This window comes from Nicotiana tomentosiformis, chromosome 3, assembly GCF_000390325.3.
Source record: "Nicotiana tomentosiformis chromosome 3, ASM39032v3, whole genome shotgun sequence".
Taxonomy (NCBI): domain Eukaryota; kingdom Viridiplantae; phylum Streptophyta; class Magnoliopsida; order Solanales; family Solanaceae; genus Nicotiana; species Nicotiana tomentosiformis.
Window position 1 is genome coordinate 127747239 of NC_090814.1, and position 22398 is coordinate 127769636.

Genomic DNA, 22398 nt, shown 5'->3' on the forward strand with positions numbered 1-22398 from the left:
TATATCTACTGAAAAAAAGTAGAAAATCATGTAAGATAATATTAAAGAAAAGGTTCATATATCTCCTGAACTATATGTCAGAATTATTCAATGTCTTGTTTTACAAAAAAAAATCTTAGAGGTTGATATCTACTTTCAATGGTCATGGTTCTTTCTTTAAAATAACCTTATCGCAGCCAGGAGCTCTCATTTCTCTCCCTATTTAACTAATTAATGGGATCTAGATAAAGGCACCAAAAACTCAATTAAAAATATTTATAAGATCTGAAAATATAAAATAGGATTTGGATAAAGAGAAAAGTATAGAAGAAATTGATACATTTACCAAAAAGATGAATTTTAGTGTTGCTTTATCCCTCTACTTTTCTGAAATGATTCAACTATCACAATAGAGTTTAACCACCACGTTCAGGATGGATTGGTGTGGATAGTAAAAATATATTATCCCAATTTGTAAAAAGTATATTGCCCGTGCAATATCAGGGCTGCAACAAACTAAAATAGTGAATGGGGATCAAAGAACAGTTTGAAAATAGATGTGATTTTATTTTTCTCAGATATATAGAAGATCTTATCAGCAAGAGCAAGGAGAAGATAATAGCAGAGTGATAAGTAATATGAGAATATCTTTCGTCGCACGTCCATAATCTAGAGCTATTTATGTTACGAAAGATTTACTATAAAACTTTTCTATACTTTATTAGAATTGTCTTGTTATACTAACAAAGTTATTTTTAATTATAACATGCATGCAAGACACAAAATAATTATGAGACCATGACCATAATTCTAACATTTATAAATATTGAATTGTATAAATCAGAAACAATTGATAATTAAAGAATAAGTAAAGGAATTAAGTAGAACCTGATTTTTCACTTTCTTCTTCTTCTTCTTCTTAATCCATTACTTTGATGCTGTCATTTATGCCATATGCTTTTTAGCCATGTCCCTTGACCATTAATATACGGATGCACCGGTGAAGATTTGAGAACTAAAGAGCTAAGAGCCTATCTATCTCTTAGTGGTTAGTCTAATCAACACACGTATTTTTATGAATACTTTAGAAACAATTTCATGGCTTTGTTTTTCATGATTTTTTTATTCATGTGTCGTCTTTGATCTTTTGATGTCCACTTTCACTTCTTCCTTCTCAGCCTCGAACGATTGGCTTTTAAAACATTTACCTCTGGCGTTGGCGTCTCCTTCCAATCAACGTCAGATTAACAATTAAAGTTGAGACATAGCTCTCTTAAGAAGACACGGTTTACTCCATGTATAGAGATTATAAAATATAAATCAGACTTGAGAAGACAGTAGCTTAAAAAAAGAGACTTGAAAAGATAGCTTTTGAATGAATGGTTGTGACTTTTAGCAAAAGAGTACCAAGCGTTGGGTGGGCGGTTTATACTCATAGTTTTTTGTAATTATGGTATTTAATTTTTAGAAGAGTAAATTGGTAATTTAATTTTTTAGTTTAGAGCTTACCACTTTTAATATAATATATAAATAAATAGAAAGATAAATATAGATAATTTATAATTTCTCATGGACGTAGTTCGAATTATAATTTATTGATCACCAAATATTCATTCAGAGTTAAATGTGTCTGGAATAGTAATGCATTGAATGGCATAACGAATATAAAAGGTCAAAGACGAAGGCCACATATGTTATGTTTGTCCAAATTTGACCCTCATTTTTTGGATGATCAAAAGCAGCAAAAAATTTAATAGCCAAAATGAAAAGGCACCAGCATAGGAAAGCCTATGTCTCGCAAATAAGGAAATAGCAATTACAATGATACCGATAAGAGGCAAGATGAACTGCACTCTGCACACAAAGGAAAGCAATCCTCAGTAATTAATACTAGTAATAAAGAAAGAATGATTAATTTGGCACATAATGTATCCACCAACGTCTTAATTTGCATTTGCATATCAACCAAGACATGAGCAGGAACTGCAACCAATACCTTGTTTCTTACTCTATTTTTAGAAAAAACACATTATACTACATGCCAATTTTGTTTTTCTGCACATTTGCAACTTTGTATTTCAGTTTTGATTGATACCCTTGGTTCAGGATTCAGAGTAACTATGAAGAGATTCAAGAAAACCTCCAATGATCAGCTAGTTTCTTCTGATCGAGAATCCAGTGTCGTTCTAAAGATTGCAGAATCGAAATGGGGTCTCAATCCTATGACTCTTATGGCTTTTTTCGTCGTTTGTTTGATGGTTCTGACTCTTGTATTATCAGTTGCCATAGTTTTTGGGAACTTACCTTCTGATTGCTTGTGGACTTTGGCTGAAGCAAGATTTTTTGATGTTAAACCTTCAAAAGGTACTTCGTTTCCTCTTTATTTTTCCATCATCCTTACCTTTTTGATTCACTTATATTACTAGTAGTAAATAAACTTACTCTATTCTTCTTCTTTTTTCCAGCCACAGTTTCTGAAGATGATATTCCTCGGCCAGTGATAGTGCAAAAAGATAAACTACTAGGTGGCCTTCTTCCTTCTGGATTTGATGAAACATCTTGTCTGAGTAGGTATGAATCACTCTTATATATCAAAGGTCTGCGCCATAAGCCTTCGTCTTATCTTATCTCGAGGTTAAGAAGATATGAAGCACTTCACAAGCAATGCGGACCTTATACAGAATTATATAACAAAACTGTTGACCTTATAAAATCTGGTGATCAATACAGTACTGGTTCTTCAGTTTGTAATTATGTGATTTGGGTATCCTTTAGTGGTTTAGGGAACAGAATACTAACCTTAACTTCTGCTTTCCTTTACGCTCTTCTCACAAATAGAGTCCTTCTTGTTGATCCCCGAGTTAATTTACCTGACTTATTCTGTGAACCTTTTCCTCAAGTTTCTTGGTTGCTTCCCTCAGATTTTCCCATACTTGATCAGTTTAGTACCTTTAATCAGAAATCTCCACTTTCTTATGGTTATATGGTGAGAAATAATAAGTCTAGAATACATCCCTTCATATACCTTCATTTAAATCATGACTATGATGCTCAAGATAAATTATTTTTCTGTGACACTGACCAAACTTTTCTCAAGAAAATCCCTTGGCTATTTGTGAAGTCAAATAACTATTATGTCCCTGCTCTTTTCTTGATCCCATCTTTTGAGCAAGAGTTAAACAATCTTTTTCCAGAGAAAGGAACTGTGTTCCACTTTTTAGGTAGGTACCTTTTTCATCCCACAAATTCTGTATGGGGGCTTATTACTGGGTACTATCAAGCTTATTTGGCCGATGCAGATGAAAAATTAGGGATTCAAATTAGAATTTTTGATTTAGGTGTAGGTAATTTTAAGTATGTATTGGATCAGATTTTAGCTTGTACAACAAAGGAGAATCTACTGCCACGGGTTAACCTGAATGAGCCTATAGTCAATTCATCTGGCAAGACGAAGACTATAAGCGTATTGATGACATCTCTTAGTCCAAGATATTTCGAGGAGATTAGGAACATGTATTGGGAAAATCCTACTGTAACAGGAGAGATTGTTAGTGTTTACCAGCCAAGTCATGAGGAGCATCAACAAACTGAGAAGCTGATGCACGATAGGAAGGCGTGGGCGGAGATGTATTTGCTGAGCTTAACTGACAAATTGGTTACAAGTGCATGGTCTACTTTTGGATATGTAGCTCAGGGTCTTGGAGGTTTGAAGCCCTGGATTTTGTACAAGTTTGAGAATGGGACAGTACATAATCCGCCTTGTTTTCGCGATATGTCTTTGGAGCCATGTTATCATTCCCCTCCGAATTATGACTGCAAAAAGAAAACAGGAAGTTATAACACAGGTAATGCTGTTCCTCATGTGAGACATTGTAAGGATATGAGCTGGGGTTTGAAGCTATTTGATCAGAATGGTGAATTGTAACATGGTAGAATAAGGGAAACACAATTGTTGCAGGACTAATAATTATAACTTTATTACAAGATTCTTTCATTGATACGATTCTTTTGATGACAGGCAATGATGCAACTTAGAGAGCAGAAGAGATAAAATCATACTTTTCAGTGTTTAATGAAAGTTAAACCATAAATTTCTGTTTATGTGTGGACTTTTATATTTTATTTAATGGTAAGTATTCGTACTTTTTTCTGCATCTTTGTATACTTTGCATTTCTCTGAGCAACTGGCAAAAACATAACATAACTGTTAATTCCAAATCCAACATACAGCAACACACAAACCATAATACTCCTCAACTCCCAATTGCACTCCCTTTTAATTAGTAGAAGACATCAAGAATTGCAAACAAGCATGCTTAGTTTACCAAGCCTTGGACTTAGAAGATGATGTTTTTATTTGAAATAAAGCTAGATCTTTATTTGGTAAAACTAGGATCTGGAAATGGTTATAAACAGGATCTTCACCCCCAGAACCAGAACTCGGAAAACAAACAAAATTGAAATAAAATAGATGAGCTCAACATCACAGAAGCAGTCATCAACTCGAGCTATGAAAATCTACCTTACCAACTGATTGGAGAGATGATCGATTGCCAAGGCACTCCTACTACTTGCGCGCGGCCTGGGCTTATCAAGGGATTAGGCCTAAATGTCTTTCTTTTTTCTTGAATACGAATGGATGGAAAAAGCGAGGCTCAACACAAATAAATAATATCACTATTACCTTAAATTCTAAATTAAGCAAATGATATAGGAGGACCTCCATCAATGGAATTTAAATAATAAGGTTATTAGCAAACTCTTTACTGTACGACAGACAATGGATTACACTCAATATTATCAGGATTTACGTCCTTATAGTTTTGTAGACACTTTGCTGCATTAGTATTGAAACAATGTACGTAACAAAACAATTTGTAAGCAAGAAAATGGAAGATTCTAAATATTATAATGAACTTTACTCTATCAGAATCGTGATATATTTTTGCAGTAATGTTTTTCAGTCGTGACATATGGTCTTGGTCACTATTTTATCAATTCTCTGTTCATAAATTAAAACTAAACTACCGATATGTTTACACATCAAGAAACTTTATCGATCTCAATGTATATGGTATTGATGCCTGCAAGGCAACCAGTTATGTAAGGGAGGTTGTTGTTAGTCATCCGCCTGCTCGCAACAAATTTCAGCTTCTACCCTGTGCTAATAAAACAGCCAGCAGTTATTTGAATCCAACTAGCCAGTATCAGAATCTGAAAATTCCACTTCGCAAGCATCTTTCGGTTCCACGTCAGTCATAGAAGGTGGAACAAGATCGTTTCTTGGGCGATTTCTTCGCTTTCGTGTGGTTGCGTCCTGCAAAGAGATAGAACGTGGAAAGGATCGATGTTACGTAATTTTCAAAGAGGTCAAAAAGAAGATCGCTTACGGAAGAAACTGAAATAGCCTAGGGCCGAGTGCTTGCATGGGCTAGCCCAGAGCAAGTTTTAGGTACATTGTATCACTACCTTTGCGCTTGGCTGAGTGTGATCAGACTCCCTGGTCTGCCGGCTCAAATGTTCTGGCTCATTGGATCTCTCGCTCGAATGATCTGGTTCGCTTGACTGAGCTACCTTACTTCTCCTCAGCCAAACACTACCAAATGAGATTAATGCTGCCAGGAGCAGAAAGGGTCCAACCCTTGGATCACCACTGTAATCGTGAATTCTATTTAGGAAACTTTTGATCCTATGATTAAATCCTCCACTAGGGCCAACGGTTCCTTGAGACCAAGATGACCAACTGGAATCTGCATCCTCCGGAACCAATTCAGGAGTCCTTGTTTTCTGTAACAAAATGGTATAAAGATACAGAATTAGAGATGGAATCTAGAAAAGGGCTAAAGACAGCTTTCTGCAGTTATACATCCTTGCAATCAACATATGAATACTTGAATAACATGAGAAACCATTATCTCATAATGATATCGATATCTAATACATATTAAAAGCTACCACTCATCCCTCGTTGATTAAGTACCTTCCAGACTAGTATCCATAATTCCATTCAAGTGAGCGATAGATCAATATTACATAGAGATTAGTTGCAAAGAGTAAAAGAAATTGTGCAAGCACAAGTTCGGGTGAACCATCTTCAACCAACTGGCAACTGCTGTCATGAATAGGGCTTAAAATCTTGAAGGAGGGGTCATCATTTATAAGATCCATTTTTAGAACCCCTAAACTACCTTTGTCAATTAAAGCAAATAGGTTTCAACAGAGAGAATTTTGGAAATTAACTTACAAATGAAGGAAGACTCTTCGAGTCGCCATCTTTGATTATCTCAGAAATCCATTGTACAATCTGTAATTCCAATATACAATACATTAGATATTCAGGTATAATGATCATGAACATTCTCATACAAGTAGCTGGCTCAATACAAGAATGAAAGGTCCAACAAATCTCAGGATAGGCTATATTTTCCTATCTAGGTTATTTCCCATGTATGCTGATAATTGAGTCAAATACAGACAGGGCAAATGTTTCGAGAGCCAAGCGTTATTTGCTAATCTAGCATATTACTTGCATGTTCTACAAGGAGGAGGGTTTTGACCATAAATGAGGCAGTCTTAGTAGATGGAAATGAGTGAATTGTGTTTGCATGTCCTAGTAATAAAGAGTTGTGCAAGAACAGAACTTCCAACAAGTTAATCCGGCTTCACAACACGTATTTTCCCTGATGAGGGACCTTGCTTAACTATCTAAAAGTGGTATCATGCATCAAACATGTGATCAATATCATCAATGAGGGAAAGGAAACGACCCTTTAGCTCCAACTTCCAAAATTAATTCGTCTCCTAAACGTGTCTACATAACCATGTACTTTTTGTTCAAAGAAAGAAAACCACTGGGAAAGGGATAGTTTAGGAGGGAAAAAATAGAAAGATAAATGCTCAATTAGAAGCAAATATCAAAGGACTGCCCGTCACTGTGTGGACCGAAGAGAACCATGGAAGGAGATTTAGAAATTGCAACCAGAAGTGGTTTTGCTTCCATCTCCTATCTTTCTCGTTCTACTTGTGTTTTTGCAATGGATTGAACTGAAATTCTTACAATTTGGAGGGACGAACCACCCGCTTGTGCACAAGCGAAGGCTGTCATAGATTGTCCAATATAAAGGCTGTATTCAACAGAAAAATAAATTGCACCACAGAACAGGGGAGACGATGTTTTGTTTACATAATTTGGTGTTGCTGTCATGGAACATTTAATAGATAAACTAACGAGTTTATACTCGATTACAGAAGAATGTGGAAATAGATCCATCATGTGACTTGCTATCAAAATTTAATGGAGCCTGTCAGTCTACTCACCTCTTCAATTTTATTAGAACCATTGTATTTTGCCACGAGCTGAGATGCAGGATCAGCTTCAACATTGTACAATGCTGAGTATCTGCTGGTTGGCTGCTTTTCGACATCCTCTGTACCATTCCTCTCATAGCGTACAATAAACAATTGTGCTATGTCTGTTATATCCCTCCTCGGCCCGCAGGTCTCATAACTATTTTCTGAATTAATGTAGAAGAAACAGAAACTCTGTACAAAAGGAGAAGCTATTAGCATTCAACGTGACAGCAAATCATAGTTTTGCTCAAAGAACAATCATCCAACATGATGGACCTCATGGGTTCCACAAAGTAACAAAATAATCAGCCAAATCTTACATGCTTAGATAATATAACTAAAGTCTATAATTAGAAGAATAATAGCATACAAGGGAAAGAAAGACAGTTATATGAATCACATCAAGTTCAGGGAGCATCTCTCAACTAGATTAAGGAACAAAAGGTTTTTCAAACCACAAGGATTCTTCAAGCTTTACCAAGGTTTGGATCCCAAAACCAACTAGAATTAGAGCGTACCAGCTAATGAATTAACTAAGACTCGATCTCAAATTAGTTGGAGCCGAGCTACATGAATCCTCTATATCCATTATGCTTTAATAGCTAAATAAAATGAAACCATCGTTACTGCAACTTCTCCAAAATTGTGCACAAGAATTTGTAAATCTACAGAAGTGCCACTAGAGCTGGAATTTTCAGGAAAAGGTGTAAAGAATCTGAGATGGAAGGTTGAATCGGCACAAACAAGTAACTAAAGATGCCTAGTTAAGTTATCTAAGATGAGAGGTTGTAGGAGTTTTTTTTTTTTTTTATTACCTCCCTCCAAGAGCTCCCCACCTTGCTCTTGGGGTGACTCGAACTCACACCCTATTGGTTGGAAGTGGAGGGTGCTCACCACTAGAGCAACCCACACTTGTCAGGTTGTAGGAGTTTGATCTTCCCTCTAGACAATAAATTCTAAAAAAGCTCTGCATGCATGCTTTTCTGTAGTTTTTGATGGACTCTGTCAGTCTGCCAAAAGACAACTCCTACTGGTCATATTCACCACGAAATGGGTATGCCACTAAGCCAATGTCCCTCTAGACAATAAATTCTAAAAAAGCTCTACATGCATGCTTTTCTGTAGTTTTTCATGGACTCTGACAGTCTGTCAAAAGACAACTACTGGTCATGTTCACCACGAAATGGGTATGCTATTAATAGATTGATTTATAAAATAAAAAAGGGATGCTATTTATTGTGCAAAAAACTATTGGCGGTACAGAAAATGTAATTACACCACTATTTAACCAAAGCAATGCCAAAATTCAAGAAGAGGTGCTCACTTTCTGTGCTTCCCCATCAAGCCAGGTAAATGTCAGTCGTTTCTGTTTTAGTGCAAGCAGAGCTGGTGCAGATGATGGATCTTGATCCACTGCAGTCAATTCTCCATCATTTGAAAGAGTTTTTTGAACCCTGCGAACAGTCTTATGTGATAGGTAATTCACACCATCAGCTAATGCAACATACATTCATAGCAATCTAACATTTTATGCATGTAGCTTAATGTGAAAAAAGATTTGAAGCCATATCAATCAATGTATGTGGTAATAATGAGAAGTCTTTCAGGCCCGAGGAAAGTCTCTTCCTGCCCTGGAGGGCTGGAGCAATTTACCAGAAAAATGCATCCCAACGAATACATCTTAAGCTTTTATATAGGACAACTAAAAAGAGAAGGCATATGTAATATGCAGATGCAGACAAGTAGATGTCATTGTTGATAGATTATTGTAGGTGTTGTATATGAAGTGTTATCAATTCTAATTAATTTTTCATCTCAAAGTAATTAGATAGAAATGTTAAGGAAGAGCTAATTATTGGAGATGCACATGCTCTATGACTTATGAGGTGATCCATAGCAAGCCAATTCAGATTTGGTATGACCCAGGATTCCAGGTAGCCTGGCATGGCATCAACTTCATAAAAGTGTATATGCTGACTAGGACTTGGTTATGTCAGGCTTGGGTCTTTCATTCGGGCCGTATTCGGGCACCCTGTGGACCAAAGTGCAAGTATATGAGTCCAGTGGCAAAACTGCTGAAATAGAGAGGGGCTTCATCAGATTTCTCTGATATTACTAGTGCCAAAATCTCTCTCCATCTCTTTCTCACACGGAGAAAGTCTACCCCCACCCCCCTCTTCCTCCTCTATCACATTATCCCACAGCATCTGCGGATAATCTCTGTTCAGATTTTCTAAAATCAGATGAAAAGATAAACCAACTAAAAACTAATAGCCTGATTGGCCAAGCTTCTCAAAATCCAAAAGCAAAGGTACTTTTTTTTCAAAGTTGAAGTGTTTAGCCAAGCTTTTGGAAGAAAAAAAAGTGCTTTTGAGAAGAAGCAGAAAAAAATAGCTTCTCCCCAAAAGCACTTTTTTGAAAAGCACTTTTGAGAAGAATACAATTATAGCCTGTTTGGCCAAGCTTTTTTTTTTTGGGCCAAAAGTGCTTTTGGCCAAATGTTTGAGGTGTTTGACCAAGCTTTTAGAAGGAAAAAAAGTGCTTTTGAGGAGAAGCAGAAGCAGTTTTTGACTAAGTTGCTCGGATTCGGGTGCGGATCTAGAGGTCAGATCCTTCATGATCCAAATTTAAAGATTCGGGGGTACGGATCCAGGTACGGATACGGGTGTGGAGATTCGGCTAAAAAATAATTCAATTATTTAAAAATAGAGTTATAAAAATATGTCTAAATTATGAGACATTATGTGGAAAACTTACAAGGTATTCTGAGAAGGAGAAAATATTGAACAAGAGTAGAATTTTAGAAGGAGATAAAAGGAAAAGGACTGACATAGAAATTTATATATACAGGGTATTCCATTTTCTTCCATATCACCCTAACTTTTGATTTGTTTTCAAAAATCATTGTATCTGTCCCAAATTTTTCCGTTGATTTTGGTCAAAGTACCCAAAATCGGTTGACCAGATCCGACACGGATCCCACACCCATACCCACACCCACGTCGTGTCGACACGGGTGCGGCACTGAAAGTGAAGAGTCCGAGCAACTTAGGTTTTTGAGAAGCAGAAAAATGTAGCTTCTCTCCAAAAGCACTTTTATGAGAAGCACTTTTGAGAAAAATACACTTAGAAATAATTTTCAAAAGCTTGGCCAAACACTAATTACTGCTCAAAAATGCTTTTCAAATTAATTAGCCAAACACAAACCGATTCTCACCAAAAGTATTTTTTTGAAAAAAGCACTTCTCAAAATAAGCAGATTTTAGAAGCTTGGCCAAACAGGCTATTAGAAGTACTTTTTAAAAGCTTGGCCAAACACTAATTGCTGCTCAGAAGTGTTTTTCAAATTAATTAGCACCAAAAGTACTTTTGAGAAAAGCACTTCTCAAATAAGCTGATTTTTGAAGCTTGGCCAAACAGGCTATAAGACGGATAAGCCAAATGATAGTACAACAACAACAAACCTAGTGTAATCCTACATGTGGGTTCTGGGGAGGATAGTGTGTACGCAATCCTTACCCCTACCTTAAGAAAGACAGAAAGTAAAAAGGCTGAAGCCAAATGACAGTCTAAAGCTTTAATTAAGAAAAATGAACTAGGAAAAAGAGCTTACTTCACGCATTTCATTGAGCTCCTGGCTATACCTCCCAGCTAAAACAACACAATACCATACCCTCGTATCCTTTCCAGCACGTGAAAAGCCCCGCGCATCACAACCCAATTCCGTCGAAGTTACACTCCTCAATTGTGGAAGCACTGATGAAGTATGAAACAAAGACCAGCAAGATCCATGTTAATACTATTTCAGAAAAGAATGTAAGACGCAACTAGTAGAGGCACAATATTTTGAAGTCTTTTGCCACGTTTCAATATTGCATTCTACAGCACAAGAACCTGGCATCTTAATTTCTTGCTCCAGCTAAATCCGAGATCTCGAGACATATAAAAACAAATACAACCATCCTTGAATTGTGATCACAACACAAATTCTGGAATTCGTCTTTCCGCATATTGTCAACTGAAAACTAAGTTGCTCTGACACGGGTGCGGATCTAGAGGTCGGGATCATTCGAGATGTAAATTCTAAGATTCGGGGATATGGATCCTAGTACGGATACGGGTGCCGGATACGGCTAAAAATAATTCAAAAATATAAAAATATCTCTAAATTATGAGAATTTGTGGAATACTTACGTATAGCTTATAAAGTGTGGATTTCGTTTTTATTCTCAAGTTGTAGATAAGTAAAGGATTGATTTCCTAGATAAGGTATGCTATTTTCTTCAAATTTACCCTATTTTTGGTTCTGATTTCGGGAATCAAATTGTATCTCGTCTCGAATTTTTCCTTCCGTCGTGGTCAAAGTACCCAAAATTATTTGATCAGATCCGGTACGGATGCCATACCCACACCCATATTAGTGTCGTGTCGACATGGGTGCGGCACCTAAACTACCATGTCGGAGCAACTTAGACTGAAAATGCCCACTTATGCCTCATACTGCTGTGAGTGCCTACGCCAATTTGCATGTTGGTAAAACTTGAAGCAGCTATATTGCCACAACTATGCATACAATATGTACAGAATAACTGCAATAACTACTATGGTCACATGAAAAACTACACTTCAATGAACTAGTAATAAAATATAGTTCCTTGTTCGCATCTGGGTAAATTACACTAACCATCCATCTAAAGCCATAACATGACACTCTAAATTAGCACACACAAAGGCACAAAGCAGGATATAACAATGATTTTAAAACTTCAATTTCTATATTGTCTTCTATCTTCACTCTACTACTGGCAGCTCTAGCCAAAATGATTTTTCTAATAATAAGCATTAATTACCAAAAAGAATTCTTGGTAAAGTGGCTTATCACTTGGAGGAAATATACTTGAAATTAATGAGTGAAAAACACTTATATTTGAAGCAGTATTCTCCTCTATTGATACTGGAAACACTAACCATAACATTCAACAAGAATAAAAAGGATAACTCCAGACGGAAATTTGCTAAGTCAATCTAAAATGAGTGTCAATGCTCAAACATAATAATTGCTGACACTAGAGTAACATGAACAAAATAAACCTGGCTGACTTGAATGTATTTGCTAAAATCTCAAATTGATTAGCCACAGCACAAATAATATCAGATAAAGCAGTTTATGAAAAAATACGTGTTCAATTCACTTATGCAGTACACTAACTATGAAACTGACGAAATAGCCAAATACAATGGTAAAAGGGAGAAAAGATAAGTACCTTGATTTTTATTCTTCTCCATAATATCCACAAACAATGAACTGTTGACATAGCCTACAATCATAAACATCTTAGACACGTAACTTATCACAGCCACCAGAAGTTATTAGAGAATATACAATAAGAAATGAGGAGAAAAATGAACTTGCCATGATGAACAACAGGTTTGACACCTGTTTCTTTTAGAAATACGATGGCAGGGGCAGATTCGACCCCTAACCTGTATAGATAGGACAATAGGTTATCTTACATCATCATTAAGTGAAAATTATCAAGGGAGCAGAGCATAGAAGTACAAAAGAATAACTGAGTAAAAGTTCAGCATTTCACAACAAAGAGCTCTATTTGCTTCACCATTGTTTTTTATTTTTATTTTTTTTCCTTTTTCTCTTAGGCATGGAAGAGGAATCAATCCTACAAGAAAAGAATATTGCCTGGAGAACATGAATTAGCTAGCTCAAATCACGTCGTGGAAGTTCCACACATTAGTGTACAAATAGTCTTTTATGGGATGCTGCATATTGGCTGACTTATCCAATGAACATAATGTCTTCCTCTTTTATTAAGCTACGTACATCAATTACGAAGTACCTCAAGGTAACTTATCCCAAAAAAACAAAAAGTACCTCAAGGTACTATTTAACCACCCCTGTCCACAGCAATCAATGCTCAAATTCTGTTGCTGCACTTTAATAGGTAGGAATTCTGTTATTTCATATGGATAGATACAGTACAGAACTATAAACAACAAGATTTTCAGGTTTCATATATCATGTGGAGAAACTTGGATCTCCACAACAAAAGTTGTTATTTATAGCATTACTCTGTATTCGACAAAACAACCCCACTCACAAGTTGAACTGTAATAAAAAGCCAACCAGATTGCTAACTGAAAAAAGATTCAGAACAGATTTCGAATATTTTTGTGAAATTTTAAAAGAAAGTTAATAAATGATCGGCTATATAGCATAAGGATAGAGGATCCATGTCAATCCCCCAATTAGTTTGAGATTTAAGCCAAGTTGATTGTTTGTTAGGAATAAAGAAGTAGATATGAACATCCTTCAAAGATAGTAGAACCAAGTTAACTACTCTAACGTAAATCCAAAATGAGACTCATTCTGAAAGAATGTGGAAGATGTAAATAGAAGTATTAACCTGTGTATGGTTTACAATTACAGCTAAAGAAAAACTTCTAAAGGTTGAAGTCAACAAAAAGAAAATAAACTATACTTTATTCTTTTTGTAAACTCTTACTTAGAACCATTTTAAATCATTACCACATAAAGAAATATGAGGATATCATCATTTAGGTATTTCAACTTATAAAAATTAAGAAACTTTTAAAAAGTTAAAAAATCAAACAAATTCAATAACATATGAAAATTAAGAAACATTGTACTCTCTTCATGTCATTTTTATGAAATGATTAAGATTGGGGTACTCGAGCAACTTTTATCCTTGACTACAATTTTCAACCAAAAAAAAAATAGAGTTCAAATCCATAAAACAACCGTGGTTTATAGAAATTTTTGTAGTTCCTGAATATGTCTTTCTTGCCCTTTTTCCAAAAAGTAAATGTGTTGGTGTTCAAAATAGAGTAACTTTTAGCAAGTTTGAACTTCACCTTATTATATCCAAAAACTATTATACTCAACTTTTGGATGTAAATTAAAAAAAAAAAAATTCCATGTTATTAACATGTGCTAACACTGTAACACATGTACCCAAAAAAGGCTAAAATTTAGAATGATTTGACAGTTGTCAAATGATTTGGCAGTTGTTGATCCCTTCCAGTTAACTTCCAAACTGTTCAAATTCACCCAGTGAGGAAAAGTCAAAAGAAAATGGAAACCAACAAAGCTAAGAGAGACGATAAGGGAGGGAGAGGAAGGAGATTTGAGGAGAAAAGGGAAGCAGAAATCAAGAACTTATTCACCAACCCCTCTCCCTCCAAAAAAAAAAAAGAAAGACAAATTAACATGAGACGGGAAAGGAAAAATGCAGAAATTAGCGGGAAAATGAAACAGCAAAACTAGTGCAGAAATTAGCGGGAAATGAAACTGCAAAAATAGTGTACATTACATATTCCACCACAATGAAGATTCTCCTTCCTGCCATAGCACGAATGCGAATGTAGCATAGGCTGAGTAATTCTTAGCAGCTTGACGAATAAATGGAGTTGCCCGTTCACCAGTTTGAGAGAAGAAAATGACCTTGACCTTATTATTAAGAAATATAAGAAACCTGTCAAATTCTAAGCAAGCGGCCTAAAACAAGTACACATGGCAGAACCAGGGTACTAAACATGTTAGTGTAAATGGAAATATATCCTCACATTTTCAAGCAGGGCGTATATTCTTGCATAGAATACAACTAGTCAAGCTACACTTCATCAAAAAAAAAAAAAAAAGAAGAAGAAGAAGCTAGTAAAGCTATATGCAAAGCAATGTGTGTGTGCAGCCAGTCCATACAAAATACTAAAACCTGTGACAGAGACTTTGAACAAATCAAAGAACATGACAACTTAGTCAATGCCAGCTACAGCAATTATTTAAACCATGTAGTATTAGTTAAAAAGAAGCTGCACAGCATAACATTCCCTCACTTTCTAGGAAACAATGGTAAAGGCATAAAGCATATTCTTCCTTTCAGGGACTGGGATTTAATTTAACTTTAATTTTAAACACTAAGAGGACACTTTGAAAAGTGCTGTTTGGGATCTTTATTTTTTAACAGTGATCACTTTCTAAAAGAAGATACGGCATAGTGAAGGTGATTTGTTATGGCAATACTTCAAAAAACTTATTGATCGCCTTTTAAGGAGGATGTTTGAGCATCATCCCATTATTTTGCTCAAAAAATACCACTAGCATCTTATAACTAGAAAAAAAAGTTAATGATGGGATGCCCTTCATTCTTCAAGATGGTTTTACACAGATAGAGGAGTACGTGATTATGACCTTTGATAATTGCATTGTAATTGACCTGTTAAATATGATCAGTATACATGCAGTAGAACTGGTAAAAAAAAAAAGGGCAACCTTAACAGATACTTTAGTGTGCATGTTAATCAAGCTAGTCAATCATAAGTTGCAGCAACTGCCCATCTCTCATCACTTAGTTTTCTTTCTTTTTTTAAACTAAAGTAGTTGGGAAGACTGTCAAAAGTTGTACCTTGTGAGGTTTGCTTTTCAGCAGAAAATCCTGTGCCTGAAATTAAAAGAAGCTGTGAATCAGAATATATAAAGCTAGTCAAGTATTAAAGCTTGCAAAACTTGTCCATCATCAACAAGCTAAGCACAAAATTTGCATGCATACTGATCCATCTAGAAGTTGCCAGACACAAGTGATGTGAATGTGGAAAAACTCGCGATATACAACTAGAGAAGAAACACAGTTGTCTAATAGCCTGCTTGGCCAAGCTTTTGGGAGACAGGAAATAGTTTTTTTTTCCCTGACAAGAAATGGTTTATTTTCAAAAAAAAAAAAAGGTACTCAACTATTTTGACGAATTAAGGAGTTTTGAAATATTAAGGACTTGATTATTATTTCAAAGAATTAAGGAGTTTGGCCAAACTTTAAGAAAGTATTCTAGGTAGTAGCTTAAACTAATTTTTCTGCAGCAGACTGGAAATAAAAATTTGTAACCTCTCCTTGAAAGCACAAGCAGCATAGAAAATTAATTTACAGGACAAAAATACCCTTACCAAAAATTAACATTTGCCAAACTATCCCTCTTTATTTTACCTGTATGTATCTCAGTTATAATAACAATTATACAGACTTATACGCTTTACCAATCAAATGAATATTAAATGACTAAAAGTATTGCAATTATGACTTTGAAATAACTATATTTATATTGATTTGTATTTTTTATTAATATTTTACATTTAATTAAATAAAATTGAGATTTAACTAAAGTCTTTTCATAATAAATATTTTTTTTTGAGATGATAACAAAGTCTTTTCATAATAAATATCCAAAATTGTTTATCGGTTTAAGTAATATGGATTGTAAAAAGTGAACCTATTCTGTCGCTTTTTCGTAATATGAGGCTCAAAAACACTTTATTGAAAGATTGGTCAAATATAAATTGTTTCTCTAATACTGACAAAAACACTTTTTTTATGGGTTACTGACAGTTCTCAAATGATTGACAAACCCAAACTGCTACTCTCTCACACTTGCTTCTCTGATAAATCTACTTTGACAAATTCTTCTCAAAATAAGCAAATTTTGGAAGTTTGACCAAACCAGCCCACTCCTAAAAAACAAGCTCGCTAAAATCTTTGTTCCTAAGATCCGACGAAACTGCCATTTTCAGTTTTTTCACACATTAACCCACCCCATCAGCCAAATTATGCAATGACAGCAGAATAAAACAAAAGATGAAAGCTAAATCTCATGGTACCATTGACTCCTTTGAGTAGTACCGAATACGTGGCAAACTTAGAATGGTCGTCGCAACCCAATCAGTAACTGAATCAATGGAAAGTTCTCCTTCATACCTAGATTATCAAGTATCATTAGCAAAATACAATTAGCAGGAAATTGTGTTCAAAGCAAAGTAAGTCCACACTCTAGCTTTGAGCTCCAACCAAGAATACATGTCCGGATGACAAGAAAATAACATGAAGAATGGTGAGAAAAGGAAACTCACCTAGACATGCACCTTAAACCTCTACAACCTGGGGGGAAAGCCACAAATGCTGGAATTCCTGTAAGTAAACCAATAAGTCAAGTTAAAAAGGGTGAAGAGATGGGGAATTCATGCATCAGTGTCAGTTAATCTGTCAAAGCATAATGAACTGCAATTCAAATTGATTTTGGTGGACGAGATAACCCCTATCAAAATCGTAAGCTAAGGAAAAACAGAGGCAAGTCCTAGATAAACATGTATATAATCAAAATTTATCATATTTTCCTCAATCTCGGTTCCTTGTTCTTAGTGACCGAATATTAGACCTAGTGAGCTGAGTGCTGCAGAAGATTAGTGTATCTGAAATCTTCTCCTACCGTTTTCGCTTAATGCAAAAATAGAAATCATAGCTCACTGGGCGCAAATGTATAATTTACACAATATAGCATCTAGGGAAGAGTTAATCATGATAAGGCCACTCCACCGACTATTCAGTTTCATATCTCCAGATCTTCTTACTACTGCAAAGGCATTTTGCATTGCCACTTCATATGTACTCTTTTCCAAATTCGATGAGCTTAGTACTTCAAGTCCATCACATCCCTCCTATAATGAAATTATAGCAGACATGATTCAGAACCTACTAGCAGCCATTACTGGTCAAGTGCTGCAGTTAAATTGCTGAACACCACATAAAGCTATCTAATTCCTTTTTTTTCTTTTTTTGCAAAAGACAACCAAAAATCCCAAGGGCCAGAGGCACGGTTTGAAACTCGGAGGATAACGGGCCCGCCCCTCTACCTTTCTCCACTTAAATACCAGGCTTATGTCAGTCCGAACATAACAGTTATCTAATTCTCATCTCATTCAGTCCCTAAAATATATATTTATTTCATTATTAAGTTACCAATTGAATCTCACATTTCTGTAGATTATTTCACTGGAAGAATAAAATATCAGCCATAAATATGAACTCCGTGAAATGCGTTCCAAGCTTGTATTTTAGCAGAATATGATCTAACAACTGCAGTATTCTGTAGAAGCATTTTTGAGGAATGACAAAGTAAAATTGACATTTGTTTATTAAAATACTTTCCATGTCTAAAAAATGGTAGTCCGCCAGGTCCTTTCTCAGCTAGATATGTGGCAAGTTGAACATCAGCAAGATCAATAACTCCAGTATCTGCGACCCCATCCAGCAAAGTAACTGAAGAGACAAGATAGAAGAAATAATGGGAAAAACACACCAAATAACATTAGCAGGGTACAAAAGAAATACACCAAATAACATCAGCAAATTATAGATGGGAAATAAATGTCTACAAAAATATTCAAACTCTTACCAATTCTCTTCCATTTGTTTGAAAATTGAGCACATCGCACACTCCCCGGAGAAAAAATCTAGAGAAGAATTTTGGTCAACGTTCATCATAGGAGTAAATAAATGGAAAAAATAAAAATTAACTAATGAAAGAGTATATAGTTGTGAGAAACTATACATATTGAAGTAATACATGCTCGTCATGCCAAAAAGAGTTTCATGGAATGTTATTGAACAATATTATCAAATGATGCAATTAACCCTTCATAACACCCGGATATATAAACGAGGGAGTATATTTTGGTTGATAAAATAGTATGCCTAGGTAAATCAGTGGAACTCTATATGTACAGAGGGTGAATAATGAAGACACAAACTTGTAGATACATAAGAATTCAAAAGAGTAAGAAATATTCCAGTTTAGCACATATATTAAACCTGAATTAACAATGCCTTGTCAGTTTCAAGCTTGGATCGAAAATTCTCAGAGCTTATAACATCAAAAGCATGGTCTTCATGATCTAACATACAAAGATAGAGAAATCTGCATCAGACAAGCATAGATAGTGAATCTAGAAAGAACAAAACTAAACTAAAATCACTGGTAGTATCACATTATCTCTGATTTATCTTTCTGTGGGGTTGGGGGATGGCAGCGGGGGAAGTGCTTGCCTAGCAAAAGTTTATCTAAAGAGGTGTTACAAACCAAAAGAAAATGTCTCCAGGAGAGGAAAGCTGATTTCTGAAATACTTCTCCCGGCATACTGCTCTTTAGCCTTTTCAATAACATGCTGAATTGCCAAAGAAAAGATATATTAAAAAATAAAACAGAACAGATTAATAGGAAACGTGAAAGAATCTACAGATTCCCATTTTTGGTACTAAATTATCTGTACAAACTAGAAAAGAAAACTTACGAACTGCTCATCAATACCGAATAAGTCATAATCTCTCTTCCAAATTTGATTTGTCAGCAATTCAAAAGCATAACGAGCCTGTGAAATAATTATGCAGCAATCATGCCATGGGAAAAATTCATGGTATGGAGGAAAAAGTGAAGAAAATTGGTAATGATAAGTGGTGCAAGAAAGCCAGGCAACAGGTAAGTAAAATCGACCACTTAACAGCTGTCTAAAATAGAAACATCAAGACCTATAATCACAGGAAAGGCAACAGCTATGAACATACCATGGCACTAGGAAAAATGCTAAGATGTGTCTTGCAGATCTAAATGCATGCAATACCATGGTTAAGGCATTGAATGTGTACAAGCTAGCAATAAGAGAAACAACCATAATGATAAAGAAGCTGTTGGATAAAGCATCTGGCAATATTTGGACGGTTGGTATGAGCAAATCTTTTATGTCAAAAGAAAATAATATTTTAAAAAACAAAACAAACAAAACCATGTTCGGATCAAAAAGAAAATGTGAAAAGACTAGGGAGAGGACGTCAGCATGAAGATACAGTAATGGAGCAAACTAAATTAGCAAGTGATGAGACAACTAACCTTGATAAAATCGATGGTAGAAGGAACCTCAACGCCTAAATTCCTGTAAATAATACCATTTTATTTCCAGCAAATCAAATCCAACAAACAAATCCAAATCAATTTTCCTTGGTGTTCAATTACTAGATTTGACAGCAATGATGTGGAATAGCTGAAAAGTGAAAGTGCAATAAACTCGAAGCACATTCGGCACATATCTCACGGAAAACAATTATATAATGTTCACGAGTCATATCTACTTCACCTCATCCCAGCAAAAGGATATTATAAACATTATCACGTTGGTGGACCTTATCAGTTCATTGGCAAAAAATGGAAATAAAATTTTCCAAAAATAAACATCAACTTACAATTTTTTTTTTGTAAGTACGAATGAAGTAGGATTCTCAAGTTACAATTTTTAAACCAAGCATCGATAACTTAACATTTCGCTTAGATTAAGGGATAAATTTACAAGCATAACAGAGTCTCTTCTTTCTCTTTCCATTCGTTCACTTTTTAAGAAGTGGCATAGTGGAGCTATGTTTTATCGATTAACTGGCTTTCTCACTGAGCAGAACACACTCGGATTACATAAGGGCATCTAGCGGGGATTAATTTTTTTAAAGATTATGGTGACCCATTAGCAGAAAATACTAAAGTTGCTGATTGTGTAAAATGCACTAATACGGAGTAAAAGCAAAATTTGCACAAGATTCTATGAGTAGTGGTTATGTTACATCCATAAGATTCTATTAAAAGCGAAGATTGTGACATGTTTCAGAGAGATAGAGATTGAAATACTCCTCTTTCATAGAAAGAAGTGCTTTCAAAAGACTGATAAAGAGGCCCATTTCAATAAGCTCCAGGAATGGAGGGAACAACCACTAGCAATGAAAATGATAATGTGGCAAAGGACAAGAACAACCTTGTAGTTGGTATTAAGACTACCATTTCCACTAGAACAAGTTTAAGTATAACACAAAGGCAAATCCAAACAAGAGCAGCTATTTAACAACAAGGCCATTGACGAATTTCAAGGAATTCTTCGGAGAGTGACAAGACGTCTAGACTAAGATAAGATTTGAGCATCTATAAGTTTCATGACAGCAAAATCAGTAAACCTATGTGATGAATATTGTATAAAGTATGAGGTTAATTTCACACACAGACACACACACCCTTAAGGTATGGGTTTTGGAGACACCGACACCCCTGAAGGTTCTAATGAGACATAAACACCCCTTAATGAGGTTGACTAATCACTCAAATTACCAGAAAAAATTTCAAGCAGGAAATATTTGTGTTCTACTTTCAGGGTACCTATGTCCAATTGAAACCTTTAGGGGCCATAGGGTCTAAACTCCATCCTTTATTGTGTTTGTGGAATTAACCAAAAAAGAAGTAATTTCATACAAAGGATAGAGGAAGCAATGTTGGAATAAAAAGTATATCTACCGTATATATTTTTTAATATGACACTGATATCCGGTCCCGCGACTAAGTCAAAGTGTCCAATATATGTTGACAGGTATAACAAAAGGTAATCAAGAACTATATAAATATGTAACAATGGAATGCCTGTGAAAAGGACGTACCACTTTGAAGAGAGTTTCTCGTACGCCTGATTAACTTCCTCAGTTGAACTTTGCGATTTGATACCCAATGCTACAAGAATCATGCCATAATTCAAAAAAGCAACTCAGCATACAGTAAGAAAAAGATCTAAAAGAAAGAATCTACAGGATTCATAATGAAGTAATTAGAGTGTGGACTCACCATCATAATGCGAACGGGGAAAGGCACAAGGAATTACGACTAACTGATAGAAGAGTGAAGCACAGAAAAGTATAAAAGGGATAGAGTATGCCTTAAGCATCGACAGTATTGAAGAAGTGCCCGCTGGTTTTGCAGGAACCCTAGAAGCAGAGGACGTCGCCATTATCGAATTCTGCTTTTCGGACAACCGGAGGAATTGTTTGGGGCTTGGGAATGTGATTAAAAGCAGTGGCCGACTGACTACTGGTACAATGATGTCTCGGATCAGGACACGGTTTGATTCGAGTTTTATATTGTCGGGCCAAGTATTTTCCGTATGATATTCGGAGTTCGAGTTCGGGGTTTTCTTATACTAAACATCCTTATAATATCGCAAAATTACTTATAATTCTTTATATTTTAAAATCACACACTTAGACCCCTTTTATTGTAGAAATCATATACAAATATTAGCTGGAGTACTACTTTCATTTTACTAGGATGTGTTATGTGTTTAGTTTTGATTATTAATAATAATAACTTTCTTCCACTTTTAAAATATAAGCTATTTGTATTTCTTTAAACAAATTA

General features: G+C 35.3%; 2 protein-coding genes across 2 annotated transcripts; one reads left to right on the forward strand and one right to left on the reverse strand.

The window, feature by feature from the left end:
- The first annotated feature begins 2099 nt into the window (after window positions 1-2099).
- LOC104108946 (galactoside 2-alpha-L-fucosyltransferase) lies at window positions 2100-4131 on the forward strand. The gene is made up of 2 exons (XM_009618107.4): window positions 2100-2343; window positions 2445-4131. Exons 1-2 carry the CDS (start codon window positions 2100-2102, stop codon window positions 3902-3904), a joined length of 1704 nt encoding a protein of 567 aa, XP_009616402.1. The 3' UTR covers window positions 3905-4131.
- Window positions 4132-4853: 722 nt separating this feature from the next.
- Window positions 4854-22122, reverse strand: LOC104108947 (uncharacterized). Its single transcript, XM_070197582.1, has 20 exons — window positions 21829-22122; window positions 21648-21717; window positions 20071-20113; window positions 19478-19555; window positions 19267-19351; window positions 18999-19081; window positions 18583-18640; window positions 18333-18446; window positions 17261-17315; window positions 17012-17108; window positions 15771-15806; window positions 14679-14815; window positions 12743-12813; window positions 12594-12647; window positions 10943-11085; window positions 8654-8794; window positions 7297-7521; window positions 6224-6283; window positions 5449-5766; window positions 4854-5296 (listed from the first exon to the last, which is right to left on the reverse strand). Exons 1-20 carry the CDS (start codon window positions 21989-21991, stop codon window positions 5177-5179), a joined length of 2151 nt encoding a protein of 716 aa, XP_070053683.1. The 5' UTR covers window positions 21992-22122; the 3' UTR covers window positions 4854-5176.
- Between the last annotated feature and the right edge of the window lie 276 nt (window positions 22123-22398).